The sequence below is a fragment of the Erinaceus europaeus genome, chromosome 22 (assembly GCF_950295315.1).
Source record: "Erinaceus europaeus chromosome 22, mEriEur2.1, whole genome shotgun sequence".
NCBI classification, from domain to species: Eukaryota; Metazoa; Chordata; class Mammalia; order Eulipotyphla; family Erinaceidae; genus Erinaceus; species Erinaceus europaeus.
The window spans coordinates 803225-825442 of record NC_080183.1 but is presented as its reverse complement, the minus strand read 5'-3'; the positions used below and the strand labels follow the sequence as shown (position 1 = coordinate 825442).

The following is a 22218-nucleotide window of genomic DNA, read 5'->3' as shown; positions in this document are numbered from 1 at the left end:
TCCACCTGTAGCTTCACAAGTGGTGAAACAGACCCGCAGGTGTCTTCCTTTCCCTCTCCCTCTCCCTCTCCCTCTCTATGCCCTTCCACCTCTCGATTTCTCTCCTATCAAATAAAATGGGGGAAACGGAAAAATGAAAATGGCCACCAGGAGCAGTGGATTCATAGTGCCAGCATCTGGCTTCTGGCACCCGGCACCGAGCCCCAGTGATAACCAAACTGATACCACATCTGCTGATCCCAACCTAAGCAGTGCAGCCAGTGCCACCTCGGCATGTTTCACTGCAGACCGTGTCCAGAGACGCCGGGCGTGGAATGTCAACCCTTCAGCTTCGTAACTCTGGTGAGGCCTTTCCTAGCTCACAGGACTCCTTTAATTCCAGTTCAGGTGGTACACTTCTTAACAAAACTTCAAAGCCTAGATATAGACCCGGGCCCATGAGACAGGGCATATGTACATGTATCCACAAGTTAGGAGAAAAATACATACTTTAACACAAAAGTGAACAATAGTTTGCAGTGAGTCAGTAAATGAAGCAAGCAAGTAGAAAGACCCCAAAAGACACCATAAAGTACCTAATGAAATAGTTTCTACTTAGACCTAGACAGCCTCCTCACCTATTTCCTATTACACGTCCCAAACCACCCCAAAGCTAACCTTGTCTGACAAAGTATGGACGACAAAAGCTGAATAAGGGAAGAGACCGGCACACTTTAATGATGGCTCTTTACTCACTACCAGGCCACCCCATCACCTGAGGCCCTCGTCAGGGAGTCCTGGGGTTCCCACACCGGCATGATAGACCTAGACCTCTAACAGATCCCTCCCTCCACTGTCACTGGTCATCTCCATCATGGGACAACACAATGGACCCTTTTGTGGGCCCCTATAGGACCCTGCCCTCGATGTGGATCAACAATGGTAGGGACTGTTCCATTATCCAAAGGGAGGCTGGATAACATACTCTGCCTACCACCCGAAGAAGATGGGTCTTGAAATCGGTGCAGCCTGGAATGTTCCTAACCGTGACCACAGAAGGTGAGCTCAGACCTACAGGGATGCAGAGGTCACACAGGCTCCTGTGCTGAATATGGGCCCCAGATCACATCAAATCAGTGGGGTTTACAGTCAACAATATTTATACACTTTTCCCATATTTGGGAGCTACTCTCTCCCCTGATCCAGCTTTCTGGTCCTTTTTTTCCAGCTATGCTACCATTTCCCCAGACAATAACCTGGGTCCACCTACATATTAGCTGTCTGGCTCAGGCAAAAGCTAGTAAAGTCCTGGGCCTTGGGATACACCTAAAATAGACCTACTAGCTTCTTCCAAAACAGAAACCCCAAACCTCCATCTGCAACATTCTTGCCTTTGGGTTCCTGATTAGTCAACAATATGTTCTGCTTTATATCTCATCTCTTTTCCAGCCACCAGGTTCCAGATGCTAACATAATGCCCACCTGACTTCCCTGGACAGAAACCTCACCATGTGTCTTGGAGCCCGGCCTCCCCAGAGCCCTGCCCCACTAGGGAAAGAGAGAGGCAGACTGGGAGTATGGATCCACCTGTCAATGCCCATGTTCAGCGGGGAAGCAATTACAGAAGCCAGACCTTCCACCTTCTGCATCCCACAATGACCCTGGGTCCATACTCCCAGAGGGATAGAGAATGGGAGAGTTATCAGGGGACAGGATGGGATATGGAGCTCTGGGGGTGGGAATTGTGTGGAGCTGTACCCCTCTTATCCTATAGTCTTGTCAGTATTTCCACTTTATAAATTAAAAAAAAAAAAAAAAAAAAAAAAAAGCCTAACCATGGGATTTTCAAAGAAAAAAAAAAAAAAAAAAAGAAACAGTATCTATATTCCCTAACATTCGCTGTCCTTTACATCTGCAACTGTAATGTGGTGACAAAAATGCCAGGAATGCCCATGTTTATGAAAAGTGGGTGGGTGTGTGAGCCCCACCCCAAAGTCAGGACTCTCGGTGTGGTGTAGCATTCTCTAGAGTGACTCCACCTCCCCGTCTCCAGAGCCTGAGTCGGGGAAGGGCCAGGACAGCTTTCCCTTGGCACGGCCTGGCCTCAAGTACAGTCGCTCAGGAAGGCGCAGCCAGCAACACCGCATGGCCTCGGTCACAGTCGCACAGCCACCCGTGGCCTCCCAGCTTACCACCAGCCGGCTCTCTTCTTTGGGGGCCAGTCTCTCCAGCAGCTCACAGGCGAGCTGGTAGCAGAGGATGCTGGACTGGCACAGGCTACACTCGGCCGCCACTCTCTCCTTGTGGCAGGTGTGGGAGCCCCCCCAGGGGGCCTGGAAGACGCTGTTTATGATGGAGATGATGTCCTTTGATAGACTGTGCTCCAGACCCATGGTGAGCCCATCATCTTGCAGCTCCATCTGAAAGACACAAAAGGAAGAGGCAAAACAAGGACTTTGGTCCTTTGGTCCAGTATTCCATTGGCTCACTAACTGCGGCTAATTTTCTCTGATTGATAATAATAATAAACTATACTCAATATAATTGGCTTTGAGACCACTTGTAGAAGTTGTTGTCTACGGAAGCTTCAAAAAAGAACATCAACACAGCACAGGGTAACAGCGCTGTTCTTCTATCCTGTGGCAGCTTGAAAAGAAAATCTCCCTTTATTCTTCACTTTTGAGATTTTGCACATTAAAATAAGTCTTGCTTCTCAGCGAGAGTTCAGATATTGGGTTCTGTATGTGATCTAAAAAAAATCTTTCTCTCTCTTCCCCCCTCCCTCCCTCTCCCCTCCCTCTCTGCCTCCCTCTCCCCTCCCTCTCTGCCTCTCTCCCTCATCCCGTCGTCTCCCCCTCTCCATCCCTCTCCCCCTCTCTCTCCCCTTCCCCCTCCCTCCCTCATTCTTCACTTCCTCTCCCCTTCCCTCTCCCCCTCCCTCTCTGCTGCTCTCCCCAGCTCCCCCTTTCCCCCTCCTTCTCCCCTCTCTCTCCCTCCCTCTCCCCCTTCTCTCTCCCTCCCTCTCCCCCTCCTTCTCCCCCTTCTCTCCCTCCCTCTCCACCTTCTCCCTCCCTCCCTCTCCCCCTCCTTCTCCCCTCTCTCTCCCTCCCTCTCCACCTTCTCTCTCCCTCCCTCTCCCCCTCCTTCTCCCCTCTCTCTCCCTCCCTCTCCACCTTCTCTCTCCCTCCCTCTCCCCTTCTCTCTCCCTCCCTCTCCCCCTCCTTCTCCCCCTTCTCTCCCTCCCCCTCCCCCTCCTTCTCCCCTCTCTCCCCCTCCCTCTCCACCTTCTCTCTCCCTCCCTCTCCCCCTTCTCTCTCCCTCCCTCTCCCCCTTCTCTCTCCCTCCCTCTCCCCCTCCTTCTCCCCCTTCTCTCCCTCCCTCTCCACCTTCTCCCTCCCTCCCTCTCCCCCTCCTTCTCCCCTCTCTCTCCCTCCCTCTCCACCTTCTCCCTCCCTCTCCCCCTCCTTCTCCCCTCTCTCTCCCTCCCTCTCCACCTTCTCTCTCCCTCCCTCTCCACCTTCTCTCTCCCTCCCTCTCCACCTTCTCTCTCCCTCCCTCTCCCCCTCCTTCTCCCCTCTCTCTCCCTCCCTCTCCCACTCTCTCCTCTTCTCTCTTCCTCCTTCTCCCCTCTCTCTCCCTCCCTCTCCACCTTCTCTCTCCCTCCCTCTCCCCCTCCTTCTCCCCTCTCTCTCCCTCCCTCTCCACCTTCTCTCTCCCTCCCTCTCCACCTTCTCTCTCCCTCCCTCTCCCCCTCCTTCTCCCCTCTCTCTCCCTCCCTCCCCACCTTCTCTCTCCTTCCCTCTTCCCCCTCTTTCCTCCTCTCTCCCTCCCTCTCCCCCTCTCTCTCCCTCCCTCTCCCCCTCTCTCCTCTTCTCTCTTCTTCCTTCTCCCTCTCTCTCCCTCCCTCCCCCCTCTCCCTCTCCCCCCTCTCTCCCTTTTCCCCCCTCTCTCCCTTTCCCCCCTCTCTCCCTTTCCCCCCTCTCAGTAAAGGCAGTGTACGCTTCACTACCTGCTTCAGGAGAAGATCAAACATGAGGATGAAACAATTCAGGTTCATTTCATCATCTTCGCAATCAAAATCAATAGTCCGTCCTCCTGGGTGTCCAAAATTCTTGAAAGGACTCCGGAACGGACTGCGCACGGGACTCCGGAACGGACTCTGGAAGGGGCTGTGGAAGGGACTCAGCATGTTGTGCGGAGCTCGGCGGCCAGGGTCAGAGGCCACGCTCACCTGCAAGGAGGTACAGCAACACCCACGAGTGAATCTGGGGACACCCGAGGCCATGTCCTGCCGTCGCCGCACTGATGTTCCTGCCCAGTCCGTAGCATCGGGACCTCCAAATGCGGTGGCTCCTCATAATGCAGCAAGCGAGAGCTGGGCCCAGGCGGTGGTGAACCTGGCTCAGCCCTCACATTACAGAGTGCAAGGACTCAGGTTCAAGCCCCCAGCCCCCGCCTGCAGGGGGAAAGCTTTGTGAGTGGTGAAGCAGGGCTTCAGACAACTGTCTCTCTCCCTCTCTATCTTCCCCCTCCCTTCTCAATTTCTGCCTCTATCCAATAATAAATAAATACAAAGATTTAAAATATATATTAAAATAAAATAACACAGTTAAAATTGAAAAATGAAAACACAGACTTTCTAGAAGTCAGCGAATGACACTGGCACACCGCAGAAGAGCAGCAGTGGTGTTTGGCACGCGGTGTTTATTTTTCAACTTCAGTGTCACTTTCCTTTGAGGAAGCTTGATTTACAGGACTGTGTCTGGCTCAAGGGCCCATCCTGTCCTCTCAGATGCCCTTAGTAAACCATGCTCCTCAGGAACCCTCATCCCTCCCTCTAGTTCCCTGGCTGCCTGGGTCAACTACAGCCTATCCACCTCTTCCTCTCTCATTCCATCTAAGCATTCCCACTTGAGCTAAATTGTCTGGGTCGGCTGAAATTGAGAATTTAACAAAAGTAAAGATCGAAAGCTCACTTTTTAGAATCACAAGCTCACTTTTTAGAAGCACCTCAGACTGCTGAGGAGATTGGACAAGGATGCCCGCCTCCCCCCGCCCCAGCGTAAAAGACACCACTGAGCTTTAAGACGAGCTTTGAGCAAGCCTGGGGCCGGGCTTCTCTCCACAAGTGACCCGAGATGCCCGCCTGCCCGCTCTGCCCCCCAGGCCCTCCGTTCTCCCACCCTCTGCCCAGCGAGCCTCTTGGAGTGTTGCTGTGGTCTCTGGGGGGGGGCCCTCTCCAACTCGCTCCCTCTCGGGCTCAGCCCATGGGTGACAGAGGCAGGCAAGTCGGTGGAAGCGTCCCCAGAGCCCGACCGACTGCCGGGTAACTGCTGACACTCTGCTCCTCTGGCTAGTCAGTAGTGGCAGCTCCAGCTCGAGGGGCTGCAGGGGCCTCTGCCCTCCTCCTCTCGGTCCTCTGCTAGCTGGCCCTTTGGGACTTCTGCTCACCAGTCCCTTCGCCTTCCTAACTCTACGCTGCGTCTAAAACTAAACCCTCTCCACTGAAGCCGACTGTGGTATTCAGCAGTGTGGTACTGAATGGCATAGCCCTATGTAGCCAGGACTGTCTTCAAACAGCACCGTGCTGAAAGGAAGAGAAGCAGCCCAGAGAGAACCCAGGCTCCTAGCGTTGCGAGGTCTCCCCTCGCTCGAGGGTCGTGTGGAAGGACAGCGAGTTCCTCAGCAATCGTGACCGGGTTTGCACTGGCCGACGTGCTGTACTAAGTAATGGTGAAGGCTATGTAACAGCATACGCACTTTCCACTTAGCTCCTATGAGGCAGATGAAATGATGAAAAGCCAGGGAAGTGGCTCAACATTGGAATGAGGGTCACGTATACTTGAGGCCCCCAAGGCATGGGTTCAATCCCCAGCACTCCACTTGCCAAGGAAGTCTTTCCTCCTTCACTTAGTTCATGACCACAGTTTCAAAAGCCTAATGAAACTATTCATTTTATAAACCCCCAAAAGAGCCTTTTTAATTCTTTTTTTTTTTACCATATAAGAGATTAACAGAGTTGAGATGGAAAGAAACAAACACATCTATAGATTAATTATAATGGCTTTAGGTCCAGTATAATTGAGAAGGAGTTTCAACAAAGTCTTAACAAACATGACAAAAGCAACTATAATTACCCTTCGAGCAGCAAGGTTCCCCGCCAGTTCACTGACTCTTGATTTTCTTTGATTTGCCAGTTCTTTGACAGAATTAACTCCATCAGAAAACATACTTATGAGCAGTTGAAGTGGAACCATGATGTCTAACTCGGACAATACCTGGAAAAGGGCATATACCCCCCATACATGAGTGTGTGCAACTCAGAACATTTTCCCCTGAACTGAACAGAACGTTTGCCTCAAATCATCTATCATCAACACAGACATTTTCAAATGTTCAGACTAAAGAAATCAACGTCATCGGTGAAATACTCCTACTTCTCTACTTCCCACGCCCGATGAATTGCCATGTTGTTTCACTGCAACTATCTAAGCATCCTCTCAGGCTGTTCTTTTCTTTACACACACACACACACACACACACACATGCACACACACACACACTCACACACATACACACACACATTCACACACACACACATTCACACACACACACACACATTCACACACACACACACACACACACACACACACACACACACACACACACACACACTACCTTAGTTCACCACCATCCCTGGATGGGGAAATTAGCAAGCAGGCTTCCTTCATCCCCTCCCCACTCCAATCTGCTTGTCCCATCTGACTGCTCTCTGGTGCAAGTCAGCATAACCTCAAGGACCAGTCAAGCTACCTATCAGGAATGAACTTTCTGGAAGTAGACACCTCCTTTCTTTGCTCCAGAATTAACCTGCTTATCTCCTTTGTTCCTGGAACTTCCGCAAACCTTTAGCAGAGTAGTTACCACTTTTTCCCACCTGAGTGTCACCACCCTGAGGATCATCGTTGTCACCAGGGACATATCCTACATCTCCCCCCAAGCCATCACCATCCTCCAGCATGGGCACCAGACGCTCCCAAGCACACTGTACCGAGCACCTGGTGCTAACGCCCCACCGTGAGCTCTGTGAGAGCGCTCAGTAGCCAGGAGGCAGTGCCCCTTCAGGTGCTCACATGACAGAAGTGAGCTCCTGTCGGAATCTGGGGCCACAGGTGGTAGAAGACAAGCTCCATGGCTAGTGGGGCGGTGCTATGCTGTCTGTCCCTCTCTCCTCTCCATCTGTCATTCCCACTCGCTTCCTCTACATCCTTCTCTCTGACATCAAGAGTGACAAGAGACCTGGCTCTCCACCTGCTGGGGCGCTGCTTCACAGGCAGTGAAAGCAGGTCTGCAGGTGTCTTTCTCTCCCCTTCTCTGTCTTCCCCTCCTCTCTCTATTTTTTTCTCTGTCCTATCCAACAAGGATGACATCAATAACAACTACAACAACAATGAAAAACAACAAGGGCAACATAAAGAGAAAATAAATAAATAAATAAATAAATAAATAAATAAACAAACAAATAATTAAAGTGACCAGAGAGACATCCCAGTGGTGATCTTGTGGCCATGTGGCCCTGGGGCTGGTGGTCTGGAACCTCCTGATTCAACGATAGCTCCCTATCTTCAAGGCAAAGCCGTGTCAGGTCCCAGAGCAGGAAACATGAAGCTGCAAGTCGCTCCAGTTAAGGCAGGGACCAAGGAAGCCAGCCCCAGCTGTTCACAGATCTGGCACAGACCAAAGAGCAGGTCGCTGCCTGGGCGGTGTGACTCTAGACACCCGGACAAGACGGCCCTTCCCAAAGGAAGAACCTCTCACTGAGGTCTACATGTGGGCAGAAAGTTAAGCGTCTGGCTCCCAAAAGTGGCTTTCTGGTGGACCCTGCTTTTTCTGAGTGGTTACCCAGAAAGACATTTCACAACTTGAAAAGCTCTGGGGACACATGCTCCATGGTACAGAGACGTGTCCTCACCCACAGCTGCCACAAAACAGAATATGCCCTACTTTTTGAAGCTTCTTTGAAATGATTCCCATGGCTGCTAATGGTAATAGTGGCCAGACTCTTTTTTCTACTTTATTTATTAATTGGCAGCAACAGAGAGAAGTTGACAGAGGAGGGAAGAGAAGAGACAGAGAGAGAAAGAGAGAGAGAGAGAATGCAGCCCTACTGCTACTGATGGTAATAGTGGCCAGATTCCTTTTGTACTTTATTTATTAATTGGCAGCAACAGAGAAGTTGACAGAGGAGGGAAGAAGGAGAGAGAGAGAGAGAGAGAATGCAGCCCTACTGCTGCTGATGGTAATAGCGGTCAGACTCTTTTTTCTACTTTATTTATTAATTAGCAGCAACAGAGGAGGGGAGAGAGAGAGAGAGAATGCAGCCCTACTGCTACTGATGGTAATAGTGGCCAGATTCTTTTTGTACTTTATTTATTAATTGGCAGCAACAGAGAAGTTGACAGAGGAGGGAAGAAAGAGAGAGAGAGAACGCAGCCCTACTTCACTGCTTGTGACGCTTCCTCCATGCAGGTGGAGGCCGAGGGATAGAGCCCAGGTCCTCATGCCCAGCGACATGCACTTATCTGAGAAGGCCACGGCCAAGCCACAGAAACTGCTTTCTAAGGAACTAAGTTGCACCCAGGCCCCTCAGAGCATTTTCTCTTTCTCCGTTCCCACCTTGATCAGATGATGACTGTGTCCAGACAGAACGCTGGGTGTTCCGGCTGATTTGATGAGGTCAAGGTGAAGTTCACAAGTAAGGACAGGAAAGAAACCCAGCCCGGCAGACAGGACAGCAAATGCCTCCCAGCCAGCAGCACCCAGCCACACCCAGCAGAGGGCCCATTTCACTGCAAAGGTTTCTCAGAACCCCACAAGACAGCTACCCTGCTTTGAGCAGAATGGATGAAAAGTACACACAGGGGCTGGGTGCCGGTGCACCAGACTGACCGCACAGGTTACAGTGTTCAAGGACCTGGGTTCAAAGCCCCGGTCCCCACCTCCGGGGGGAAGCTTATCCAGTGGTGGAGCAGTGGTGGAGCAGAGCTGCGAGTGTCTCTCTGTCCCCCCCATTCCTCTCGATTTTTGGCTGTCTCCATCAATAAATGAGTAAAGATAATTTTTAAAAGTGCACACAGAACAAAACTACTGTGAATTCAGCAGTACTGCTGCACACACACTGGCCGCACATTTGAAGTGTTACTGAGCTACAAAGCCACGTGTGGTCCACAGCAAGCACACAGATGCACAGACACTGTGGTGACTCTGCTCCTTTTCTTCTCAAGGAAGTTCACAGACCAAGGACAATGGGCCCAGTGATCAAAAGTACCAACCACTTACATGAAGCCAGAGTAACGCTTGTTCTTGCACTGACGACGGGTATCCTGTGAACCGACAGCTGATGAAGCCAAACATCTCTTCCATTGAAAAAGGCAGGGGACAGAGCTCGGTGTCAAACATTTTGCTGGAAAGCAGAGCAACAGAAGTAAATGCCCAGTGGTTGCAGCAGCCTCTACGGCTGTGTGTCCAGCTGTCTGTCCCTCATCAGCCTCTACGGCTGTGTGTCCAGCTGTCTGTCCCTCATCAGCCTCTACGGCTATGTGCCCATCTGTCCTTTATCTGTGTCCACTGCTGCATGTCCATCTGTCCTTTATCTGTGTCCACTGTTGCATGTCCATCTGTCCCTCATCCACATCTCCTGCTGCATGTCCATCTGTCCCTTATTTGGGGAGCCAATCACTCTGCAAATGCCGGTGTTCTGAGCTGTTCCCAGCAGTTTCACAGTCCAGCAACAGCTATGCCCCTGGAGTACATGCCTTAGAGATAATACTAGTGGTCTGACGCTTCTCAGATGTAGAAGAAGCAACTTCATCCCTAAGGAACACAAGGACAAAAATCTCTTCCGAACAACTACAAAATATCTTAACATGATCTGTGACTGCCATCTCCTCTCGGCCCTTCACAGTCATCTATCTGTACAGTCGTCAGAAAGCAAAAAGGCGGACGGCGGCAATAGGTCAGACTTCACTGAGTGTGTACCCACCTTAATACTTCCCTGAATTCTTTCAGCTGACTGCCTGGAACTTCTGTCCTGACAGCCTCCAGCCACTCGGGCATGATACACTCCCACACCGACTGGCTGATCACGTTGTAGGGGATGAGGCAGAGAATCCGGCTCAGGCCTTCCTTCAGCTGAGTCACTGTGCTGCAGGACTTATCCCAGTACCCACCGACCTAAGATGTTCCCGAGGCGCAGGAGGAAAAGAGACAAAGGCACTTGTGAGCCCTGCTCAAGCACCACTAACCAGCGGGACCCAGCAGCTCTCCACAGGAAAGCAGAGTCACAGATGCGCCCGAGTGCGGACGGCAGGCTACTGGGGCCAGTGCCATCGCAGAGCTTCCCATCCACGTGAACTGAAACCCCACGGGCCTGTTTCTAGCAAGCTGAACATTCTCGGGGCATCATCACTCTAGAGACTGGCAGGCCGCACAGTGTGTGGGGCTACACACACGTTTCTTGGTGCACGGATTTCTGAGAGAGCTACCCGGCATCTCCTGTCTTATTCACATTATTACTGCTTTATCTTTTTCTCTCTTTTTTTAAATTTTTGCCTCCAGTATTATCACTGGGCTCAGTGTCTGCATTACAAATCTACTGCTCCTGGCAGCCATTTTTTTTCCTATTGTTGTTGTTGGATAGAACAGAGAGAAATGAAGAGAGGAGAAGACAGAGAGGGGGAAAGAGAAAGACAGACAGCTGCAGACCTGCCTTACCACTTGTGAAGTGACCCCGCCTTGAAGGTGGGGAGCTGGGAGCTGAAACTGGGATCCTTACACTGGTCCTTGCGCTTCATACTATATGTGATTAATCCAGTGCACTACCACCTGGACCCCAGTTCCTCTCTCTCTCTCTCTCTCTTTCTCTCTGTCTCTCTCTCTTTGCCTCCAGGAGCCTTCACTATAAAACCACCACTCCTGTTGCCCTTGTTGTTGTTCTTTTTTTTTTATTATTATTATTTTTTCCTCCTCCAGGGTTATTGCTGGGCTCGGTGCCTGCACCATGAATCCACCGCTCCTGGAGGCCATTTTTCCCCCCCTTTTGTTGCCCTTGTTGTAGCTTCGTTGTGGTTATTATTATTGCCCTTGTTGACGCAATTTGTTGTTGGATAGGACAGAGAGAAATGGAGAGAGGAGGGGAAGACAGAGAAGGGGAGAGAAAGACAGACACCTGCAGACCTGCTTCACCGCCCGTGAAGCGATTCCCCTGCAGGTGGGGAGCCGGGGGCTCGAACCGGGATCCTTATGCCGGTTCCTGCGCTTTGCGCCACGTGCGCTTAACCCACTGCGCCACCGCCCGACCCCCTGTTGTTCTTGTTGTTGTTGTTGTTATTGCCATTGCTATTGTTGTTGTGGCTAGGACAGAGAGAAATGGAGAGAGAAAGAGAAGACAGAGAGGGGAGGGAAAGACAGACACCTGCAGACCTGCTTCACTGCTTTTGAAGTGACCCCCCTACAGGTGGGGAGCTGGGGGGCTCAAACCAGGATCCTTACACCAGTCCTTGCGCTCTGCGCCACCTGCACTTAACCCACCACACTACTGCCCAGTCCCCCGGTTTATCTTTTTCTAATTCAGGGAAAGCTAAACTCACAAACTGAGGCTCTAGCTTATATCCAGTTTTAGATAAAGGTTTTATATTTAAAGAAATTAAAGAACAAGGGTGTGAATAACCCTGAATTTTTACCATGTAAGATTTGTGAAAAGACACTTTAAATAAGTGAACCCAATCTTAAATGTGTAGTTTATTCACTTAGAGCCCAAGACAGTCAAAACAAATCTAGTCCATCCAAAGCTCAGGCATATATTTGGTGTCACGCTGGCCAGTATCTTATGAATCACTACATATTTTCAGAAAGTAACCCTTGTCAGTGGGTGAGCACAGGTGAGGCCTTACATAGTTTATGGTCACGCTACACACAGACTTGCATTTGAGTCACACTGTGAGTACACAATGTGTCAACAGTAAAACAACAAACTGTTTGATTGAGAAATTGCATATATATATATATATATATATTTTCCCCCAGGGTTATTGCTGGGCTCGGTGCCTGTACCATGAATCCACTGCTCCTGGAGGCCATTTTTCCCCCTTTTGTTGCCCTTGTTGTTGTAGCCTTGTTGTGGTCATTATTATTATAAATTGTTGATGTCATCATTGTTGGATAGGACAGAGAGAAATGGAGAGAGGAGGGGAAGACAGAGAGGGGGAGAGAAAGACAGACACCTGCAGACCTGCTTCAACGCCTGTGAAGCAACTCCCTGCAGGTGGGGAGCCAGGGGTTCGAACCAGGATCCCTACGCCGATCCTTGCACTTTGCGCCACATGTGCCCAACCCACTGCACCACCACCTGACTCCTGAGAAATTGCTTATATTTAAAAGAATTTTTAGAGTGTTATGAAAAATAGGTCTCTCCAAGATGTTCCAAACAGGTCTTCCCTTGGGCCAGAGAAATAGCTCAGCCTGTTTAGAGCACCAACTTGTATATCTGAGGCTCCAGAGGTCCCAGGTTCAATCCCCAGCACCACCTTTTACCAAAGCTAAGCAGTGCTCAGAGCCTCTCCCTCTCCCTCTCCCCTCTCTCTCTCCCTCCCTCCATCCATCCATCCCTGTCTCTTTCATAATAAATAAATAAAAAGATCTGTTCAAGATCTGTCACTTTGGCAAGTGAATGTTTTCAATCCATTGGTACCCTACAGGCTCAAGGAAAAACATTTCTAGCAGAGTCCTTCCACCACGAAGATGAGTCAGCTCTGCCTCTCAGTGAGGCTTCCTGCCTGCCCTCGTGGCCATCCCAGCGCAGTAAAGACAGGACCACTGGCCTGATTTCAGGGTTGCCAGCAGTTCACTGGTCTGCTCTGCAGATAAATGCAACCTTAAAGAAGCAAAGCCCATGGTCGGGACTGACTTGGTAGCTGAGCACATGTGAGCCCCAAGTTTAAGCTCTGGCACTGCGTATGCCAGGATAATGCTCTAGTTCTGTCTCATCCAACAAGTAAATGAACGATTACTGTGTGCGGATCAAAAAGGTGATGGCCACCGGATTCCCCAGCCCCAGCTGCAGCTGGCACCAAGCAGTGTGACTACACTTGCAGTCTTGAGGAAGGAAGGAATGAGGCTCCTCGCTCTTCTACTTCAAGGCTTGCTGGGCACTCCACCATGTCAACAGTAGAACAACAGACCATATGACTGGGAAATCGCTCATGTGCAAAAGAATATTTGGAGTATTCGGGGAAACAGGCCTTCCCAAGATGCTGAGAGCAAGACGTTCAAACTGCCCCCATTCCCTGGTCCTGGAAAACCCCTTCCCACAAAGAGTGGGCCTGAGAGACTGTTCTCACATGCTCTCTCTAGTCAACTCTCATTTCTCTCACCTCCAAGCTCAGGGGCCACTACTCAGTTCCTACTGAGTTTGCACATGTGACATAAATAAATTTCCCTCTTTAAATATGTTGATTTCTAGTTAACACTCAGATCTCTAACCACTGAATTGCAGTTGGAAAGGAAAAGATTTCTTCCCAACATAATCACTTCTCCTTGTTTTCCAGAACCAAATATTACCAACCCTTTACTATTTAAAAAAAAAAAAAAAAAAAGGCAGGAAAGAGTGGCCTGGGAAGTAGTATAGAGGGTAGGGTACTGGACTTGCCTGCATGAGGGCCCAAGTTCTATCCCCAGCATCAAATACACTGTCGAAATTCTAGTTCTTTCTCTTTAGTGCTAATAAAGAAATAAAAATTAAAAAGCAGGATGGAAAGCATATCAAGACAGTAAAACAGCAGGAAATGGGAAGTTTCCACTATGTTAAGACCCATTTCTTTCTGCAAGTCAGTAGGTGGCACCAAAGAGGCAGTGTTTGCTGAGAAGAGCAGAGAGCTGAGCCCCAGAACGCAAAGGTGAGATGCTCCTGCAGGCTCCCCAAATGTCTATGCAAACAGAAACAACCTCAGCCTCAGCACCTCGTTGAAAGCAAACCAGAGCACAAGCTCGCGCTCTCTCTCTCTCTCTCCCTCTCTCTCTCGCACATACATACTAGGTGGTGGAGAGGGCCTGAGGACACATACCTGAGGGCCCAGGCTTGGCCCTAATATAACCATAAACCAGAGCACAGCAGTGCTATGGGGCCTCTCTCTCTCTCTCCCTCTCTCATGAAAATAAACTCTGGGTATCTACTTTGTTGGATTAAGTAGAAATCTTATTGCATTCAAGAAGTATGGGGTCTTCCTGGCTATACATGTGAAGCCTACGTGGGCAGCAGTGAAAAGTTAAATACAGAGAAATAATCGAGAGGGTCAGGGGCCAGGTGAGCGCACCTAGCTGAGCGCACATGTCAGTTACCATACGCAAGGATCCAGGTCCAAGCCCCTGGTCCCCATCTGTAATGAAGTGGTGAAGCAGGTCTGCAGGTCTCTCTCTCTCTCTCTCTCTATCTATCTATCTATCTATCTCCCCTCCCCCCTCAATTTCTCTGCCAAAAAAAAAACCCTCAGAGGAAAAATAATTCTGGGTATCCCATAATCCTTGTCAGTACTGGGTACTGGGTACTGGGTACTGGGTAGTCCGTAATCCTTGTCAGTACTGGGTACTGGGTAGTCTGTAATCCTTGTCAGTACTGGGTACTGGGTACTGGGTAGTCCGTAATCCTTGTCAGTAGTGGGAACTGGGTGCTGGGTAGTCCGTAATCCTTGTCAGTACTGGGTACTGGGTACTGGGTAGTCCGTAATCTTTGTCAGTAGTGGGTACTGGGTACTGGGTAGTCCGTAATCCTTGTCAGTACTGGGTACTGGGTAGTCCGTAATCCTTGTCAGTAGTGGGTACTGGGTACTGGGTAGTCCGTAATCCTTGTCAGTAGTGGGTACTGGGTACTGGGTAGTCCATAATCCTTGTCAGTACTGGGTACTGGGTACTTGGTAGTCCATAATCCTTGTCAGTACTGGGTACTGGGTAGTCCATAATCCTTGTCAGTACTGGGTACTGGGTAGTCCGTAATCCTTGTCAGCACCCCTAGTGTACAGCCAACACCCCTCCCATGCACCTCTAAAAATAATATACAGAAATGAACTGAAGGTAGTAGCCCTGTCAAACGTTGACCTTTCCACAGACCTCAGAGCAGAAAAGGACTGAACTCTAGCAACCTCACAGAGTATTTTGTTTTTGTTTCTTAAAAATATCCAGCAGTGTCAGGAAACAGGATTTCCTAAAATTCTTAAAGATTCGAGGCTAGAGGAGGCAGCTCAGCAGAGATAGATAATAGATAGATACGGAGATCTAGAGAGTCTTTGTATGTCTGAAGTCCTGAGTTCAAGCCTCCAAACTGCTTAAAATGGCAGAGCAGGGGAAGAGTTCTGGAGCTCTAGCTTCTCCCCACCACCACCACCTACAACACAGGAACTAAGCCAGACTCGCCTATCTCATCAGTACTGAGTAAGGAGAGTTGCTCCTGTCCCACAGCCCTGGGCACACCGCCACAGCCCAGGCCTGTCTGGGGGTCCAAGCAGCGGCCTCCACTTACCCTGGCAAATTCCATTGGTTTGGGAAGAAGGCACATGACCATGACATCAAAGCGGACATCACACACTGTCTTCAGCCACTTAGTGACAAACTGAGGCTTCAGTTTCTCCACCAAACTGCCAACTTCGTCATCCATCATGTATGCCGTGGAGTGGAACCACTGGAACACCATGGCCACCAGCCTGGCCAGGCTCTCCGTGGGCGTGTTCTCGCTGGGCGTGCATAGGCTCACCTGCAGAGGGACAGGCCAAGCACACTGATCCAACAGCCGCTTGTCTTCACATCATCAACACACAATCGTGCAAAGGCACAAAAAGCCACAGACAACTTTTAGAAGTGAAGTTTGAGAAGTGAATACGGGAGTATCACTGCTTCCGGAGGCGGCATTCCTCCCAATGGGGAAAGGTGGATTGCAACTCCCTCTCCAGGCTGTGCCCTCCAGTCGGCAATAAATGTACTGTGCATATTAAAAGCTAAGTCCTCCAAGTGAAATTCCACCAGCACCTTCAGTGGGAAAACAGCCTATGTGTATTCCAGTTCTAAAATGATCCAGCTTAGGGAAAGATTTTGTATCTGATGCAAAATGACTGCACTGCAGACCATTAACACACTCAACAAAGAACATTAGGGAGTCGGGCGGTAGCACAGTGGGTTAAGCACAGGCAGTGCAAAGCACAAGGACCAGCGTAAGGATCCCGGTTCGAGCCCCTGGCTCCCCACCTGCAGGGGAGCTGCTTCACAGGCAGTGAAGCAGGTCTGCAGGTGTCTGTCTTTCTCTCCCCCTCTCTGTCTTCCTCTCCTCTCTCCATTTCTCTCTGTCCTAACCAACAACAACAATAATAACTACAACAATAAAACAACAAGGGCAACAAAAGGGAATAAATAAATAAAATTATAAAAATACATTAAAGAAAAAAAGAGCGAGTTTTGTATTTATAATAATCCTGGCATCTTGCAGCCAGCCCCCAACTCCATTTGCCGGGTAAGACTTAAAACAGCTCACAGCTCTTTCCGAAGGATTTTCACTGAGTAGGGCCAGGTGGGAAAAAGCACTATGCTCAACCTCAAAGACCTGAATGTGAAGTGCTACGAGCAAGACACGTGGAATCCAAAGTGAGTAAAAAATTCAAATAAAACAATAAGATTTTTCAGGTAAGTGTACAAGACACACTGCTGTCGAGGTTTACTGCGTGTCTCCAAAGCCTCAGTCTTTCTGCTAGAGAACCGGCAGGTTTAGCTTTACAAGACTTTACAAGATGTGTAGCTTGGACCTACGCTGAGTCAAAGGCAAAGCTGAAGGAGTCGACAGCGTTCATCAGTGGTCGTTGGCTTATTGCTGTCCTGGCTGTGTGCAGACTCACCATACGACACAAAAGCTCCACGGAGAATGAACGCTGGAGCCAGGCAGCAGCGCACCAGGCTAGGCACACACACCGCAGAGCGCAAGGATGCAGGTCCAAGCCCCTGGTCCCCACCTGCAGGGGGGAAGCTTCAGGGCTGCAGGTGTCTCTCTGTCCCTCTCCCTCTCTATCTCCCACTCCCCTCTCAATTTCTCTGTCTCTACCCAATAATAAATCAATACAACTTTTAAAAATTAAAAGAGAGGGGACGGGTGGTGGTGCACCCGGTTGAGCGCACATGTTACAGTGCGCAAGGACCTGGGTTCGAACCCCCAGTCCCCACCTGCAGGGGGAAAGCTTCACAAGTAGTGAAGCAGTGCTGCAGGTGTCTGTCTCTCTGTCTCTCACTCTCTCTATCCCTCGCTTCCCTCTCGATTTCTGTCTCTATACAATCAATAAATAAAAATAATTTAAAAATTTAAAAAGAATAAACTTGAAGAAAACTCTCACATATGTAGATGTTGGGATGGGTAAGTTCTGTGAGTTACACAGAGTCTCAACACCCTAGTCGCCTCACCTTCACCTCCTGACAGAGCTATGGGCTGACACAGTACCTTTCAATACCCAGCTACTCGGTAGGATCAACTAGGGAGCCTTTTACAAAGTTCTCATAATTCTAGGGCTGGATCTAGGCTTCACCAGGTCTTACATGTGTCCCAGGTAAAACCAACACGCAGTCCAAGGTGGAAAGTCGCTGTCCTGGAGGGAAACCATTAATTTTTCACTAATTACTTCTTTCAAGAAACCAGCAATGAAGCCACACTCCCACCACCTGCACCCCAAAAAGAATATTGGTCCATATTCCTAGAGGGGAGAAGTGTTCAGGAAAGATGGCCAGAGGGCTCTGAACCCCAATTCCATCAAGACCTGGAATGCTTGTCACCAAGAACCTTGTTTTAATGCCATCCCCAAGGGGCAGTCAGGTACTGTGTTGTTTATCTGAGAGGAAAGAGGGAAAGGAAGGACCCTCGGAAGTAGTGATTAATATGTGGAGGTGGGACTAGAAAGGAATTGAAGGTAGGATCATAGAAATGAATAAAAATGAGCAAAATAAAAGAACATAGACAGACAGATTTAGATACATGGTCCACCCATCTCTGTGACCTTGGGGGACCGCTTTAGTCTCCACTGGAGGGTGGGGACACAGAGCCCTGGTGGTGGGAACGGTGTGGAATTCGGCCCTGCTAGCTTCTGATTCTGCAAAGCACTGATAATGAAAAGGAAATAGAACTGAGGAGCAGAATGGTGGCCCACCTGGTTGAGTGCACATATCACCATGTGCAAGGACCCGGGTTCAAGCCCCAGTCCCCACCTGCAGGAGAGGAGCTTCATGAGTGGTGAAGCAGGCTACAGGTGTCTCTCTGTCTCTCTCCCTCTCTCTCCCCTCAATTTTTCTCTGTATCCTATAGGACTGAAGGGAGGGAGGGGAGGAGGAGGAGGCACTGAGGGAGAAGGGGATGAAGCTGTCCCCAGAGCAGTGCTGGACTGAGGCATAACAGGAAGCAGAAGCAAGTCCTTTTCTTACTAAGAACCATATTCCGAATTGGCTGAGCAGCCGCTGGTCGTGCTTGTCATCATCCTTGTTATCAAAGTCAGCGTTCTCCAGGGAGTGGTGGGGACAGGAGAGGCCCAGCTGGCGGCGCCGGTTCAGCTCGTGCTCCCGCTGCTCCGCGTGGAACTCGGCTTCTTTCAACAAGCTGCCAAAAGGGGAGGCTTCGAGTGAGACCACAGAGCAAAACCACATTGCAGGCCACAACCCGTCCTGCACGGTGGCTTCTCAGTCTTCAGGCGTCACCGTTAGGAGTTGCCTGAGAAGCCCCATTTCATTTCCTTGCCCACACATTTCAAAGATGGGCAGACTTGGGTGTTTCCTCCAAGCTATTAAAATCAGACAGAATCAATGCTTTCTGACCACCCCATTAGAAGCCAGAGTTCCCCTTGTATCTACTGGAGAGCTCTGTGGACATAGAACACATGTCTCACGCAGGAGCGGCCGAGGAATTCACACCCAAACAGGAAACTACTCAAAACCTAGGCTTCAAAGCCTTCAAGTCAGCCTGGGACACTGCTCTTCCAACTGGCTACACACGTGACAGTCAGCCTGGGACACTGCTCTTCCAACTGGCTACACATGTGACAGTCAGCCTGGGACACTGCTCTTCCAACTGGCTACACACGTGACAGTCAGCCTGGGACACTGCTCTTCCAACTGGCTACACACGTGACAGTCAGCCTGGGACACTGTTCTTCCAACTGGCTACACACGTGACAGTCAGCCTGGGACACTGTTCTTCCAACTGGCTACACACGTGACAGTCAGCCTGGGACACTGCTCTTCCAACTGGCTACACATGTGACAGCCTGGGACACTGCTCTTCCAACTGGCTACACACGTGACAGTCAGCCTGGGACACTGCTCTTCCAACTGGCTACACATGTGACAGTCAGCCTGGGACACTGCTCTTCCAACTGGCTACACACGTGACAGTCTTTTTTTTTTTTTTCACAAGCTTGCAAAATAAGTCCCCAAACTGTCTGTTTAATACTGATTCACAAAATTACAAGTTAACAAGGGGAATAATTTCATGCCATCCCAAAGCCAGAGCTCTGTGTCCCCACCTCTCCACTGGAATCTGCAGCGGTTCTCCCAAGGTCGCAGGTGTGGGCTGACGATTATTTCTATGATTCTATCTACATGTACACGTTTGCCCATTTCTTCTACGGCCCTGCCTTGTCTTCCTCGGTCATGCCTACATTTTTTCCTCTTCTCTCTGTGGGTCCTGGTGAAACTGGAGTTCACAGCCCTCTGGGCATCTTCCCCAACATTTCCCCCCTCTGGGTTGCAGAGATGGGAGCTCTTGCTTCTGTAACCACTTCTCTGCTAGAGACGGACATGGGCAGGTCCATCTATACCCCCAGTCCAGGATGGAGCCCAGGGTCCATCACTCCAGAGGAAGCTTCAGAGCTCTGCTGTCTCCCTACCCGTCTCTCTCCTTCTATCTGAAAAAGGTCAGCTCAGAGCAATGAAGCCCCAGTGGTAACAAAAAACAAAAGTTTTATTTGGATGCAAAGGGACTTTAGTTAAGTAGTAAAACATGAATTTGAATAAAACTGGGTGATTATTTGCAAAATCAGTGATGATTATAGCAGCAAGACTGATTTTTCTATTTCCAAACATTCTATACCGTTTCCTCTGACACTGCACTTCCACAAGTCACTGGAATGAGAGAAACAAAACATGTAACCCCACCATTAAAAGTCTATGCTGTAATATGATTTCTTTAATTTTTAGAGAGACAGCATTATAGTTCTGCAAAAGATTTCCATGCCTGAGGCAGATTCAACCCCCACCACCATTGTATGCCAGAGCTGAGCAGTGCTCTGGCCTTTCTATCTCTTTGGCTTTCTCTCTCTCTCTCATTAAAACAAATACAAATAAAAACTTAATTTTTAGAACTCTTGCCTCCATGAGTAGTACACAGAAAGAGAACAGGTTTGGGGTTTCTTTTCTGAAGGTCTTCTTTGTATCATGTGATGGAGGAGAAAAAGGCCCCTGTGAGGTGGGGTCTCCCTCCGCCACAGTCTTGTAGCTGACCCCGACAGAGCTGCCTGGCCTTCTCTGGCCCCTGTGAGGTGGGGTCTCCCTCTGCCACAGTCTTATAGCTGACCCCGACAGAGCTGCCTGGCCTTCTCTGGCCCCTGTGAGGTGGGGTCTCCCTCCTCCACAGTCTTGTAGCTGACCCCAACAGAGCTGCCTGGCCTTCTCTGGCCCTTGTGGGGAAGGGGGAGGAGGTCTCCTCTCCCCACTGGCCAGCACTGCTGTCAGTCCAACTGTGCTTCATCCCCACCCCTCACGGTGACTGAGCCTCCGTATGGCTCCCCCACAATACCAGGCTTCTGCTTCTCACAGGGTAATTGGCACATTTCAACCTCTACTGTCCCCTAAGTGCCTCACACACACCCGGCACCAAGCTGGCACCCAACAATCCCTTTCTGCTGCTGAGCGGGGCAGCTGGCCCAGCTGGAGGCGCTTGGAGTTGGGTTAAGTTCACGCCTCAGAGCGGCAGGGAGCAGACAAGCCACTGCAAGGGGAGCAGCTCAGAGGCTCCGAGGGGCAGGTACCTGATGACAGCCTCCACGGCGCAGACCAGCTCCTCCGCCCCGCACTCCCGGGTGTTGATGGGAGGCGGGGAGGTCTGGTACAGGTGGGTCTCAGAGGCCGCCCCCACCTCGCTGCTGTGGTGGTTGGAGTGGCATCTTTTGCAGTATCGGACGGGCCTGTTTCCGTGGCGGCCGCAGCAGCCTGCTGAGAAGCAGGTGACCACGGCTCTCCTGACATGAGAGCTGCAGTTCTAGAGGCAAAGAGACGTGAGGTCAGCTCAGTGATGCCCACCGAATAGCAACGAAATGTCAGTGTAAAATCTGGCATGAAGGAAAAAAAAGTGAAGTTAAACGAAATCAGTCACTGAGGTAAGTTTGGCTCAAAGTCAGAAGAGCTCAGAGTCAGAGGCTGAGGCCAGGGGACCAGATCAGCACAGCAAGAGGCACTACGGGCCCAGCTGTGTCAACCACCGCAGGTCAGAAGCGACAGATGAAGCCAGGGGAACGGGAAGAGGCTCCACAGGGAGCAAAGCCATCCCAAGGACAGCCCCGACCTAGGTAAAGGTGTGCCCCCGGCCACGAGATGCCACCACCACACACCCGATGGCTTGAGTCCGGAGAACTCTCTCTTCCATCAGAAGTTCTCACAGCGATATGCTCAAAGCAGGAAGACTCAGAGGCGACAGAGATGGTGGGGAGACCGGCACGGGACAAGGCTGGCACCAGCCTGTGCCAGGACACCGCGGCGGGCAGACTGGCTGAGGGCCATCATCTCCAACAGCAGTTTACCCTCTCACAGCCTGAGCATGGCACTTCGGCACCTGTGCTGGTTTTCTGACTGGGACTCAGCTCAGTCGACTGTAAAGCAACCTGAAATGCCCCCTAGTGCATCTTACAGGAAGGCTGTGCCTATGGAGAAAGCGTTCCACATCAGAGAGGTAAGTAAGTGTGGCACCAGGAACTGAAGCCGGAGTTTGCTGATCCCGCACTCTGCCCACTGAGCCGTCTCCCTGGCCACTGAGATCCTTTCAGTATTTATTTTTGAAAAATATGTATTTGTTCTATTTTATTTATTTTATTTTTTATAAATCTTATCTTTATTTATTGGATAGAGACAGCCAGAATTCAAGAGGGAAGGGAGGGATAGAGAAGGAGAGAGACAGAGAGACAC

The 22218-nt window shown here is 50.2% G+C and overlaps 1 protein-coding gene across 9 annotated transcripts in view; it reads right to left on the bottom strand.

Annotated features, from left to right (window-relative positions):
* UNC79 (unc-79 homolog, NALCN channel complex subunit) overlaps window positions 1-22218 on the bottom strand; it is a 198914-nt gene that overhangs the window by 92142 nt on the left and 84554 nt on the right. For all 9 annotated transcript variants that reach the window (XR_009547198.1, XM_060180972.1, XM_060180977.1 and 6 more), the window contains exons 12-19: window positions 21069-21298; window positions 18472-18643; window positions 15548-15778; window positions 10022-10212; window positions 9319-9442; window positions 6117-6257; window positions 3989-4210; window positions 2172-2399 (exon numbers count right to left, since the gene is read on the bottom strand). Coding sequence is in view for 8 of the 9 variants with exons in the window: in XM_060180972.1 (XP_060036955.1) it covers window positions 2172-2399; window positions 3989-4210; window positions 6117-6257; window positions 9319-9442; window positions 10022-10212; window positions 15548-15778; window positions 18472-18643; window positions 21069-21298 (1539 nt within the window). In the remaining variant the exon portion in view is untranslated. The remainder of the gene's footprint in view (window positions 1-2171; window positions 2400-3988; window positions 4211-6116; window positions 6258-9318; window positions 9443-10021; window positions 10213-15547; window positions 15779-18471; window positions 18644-21068; window positions 21299-22218) is intronic.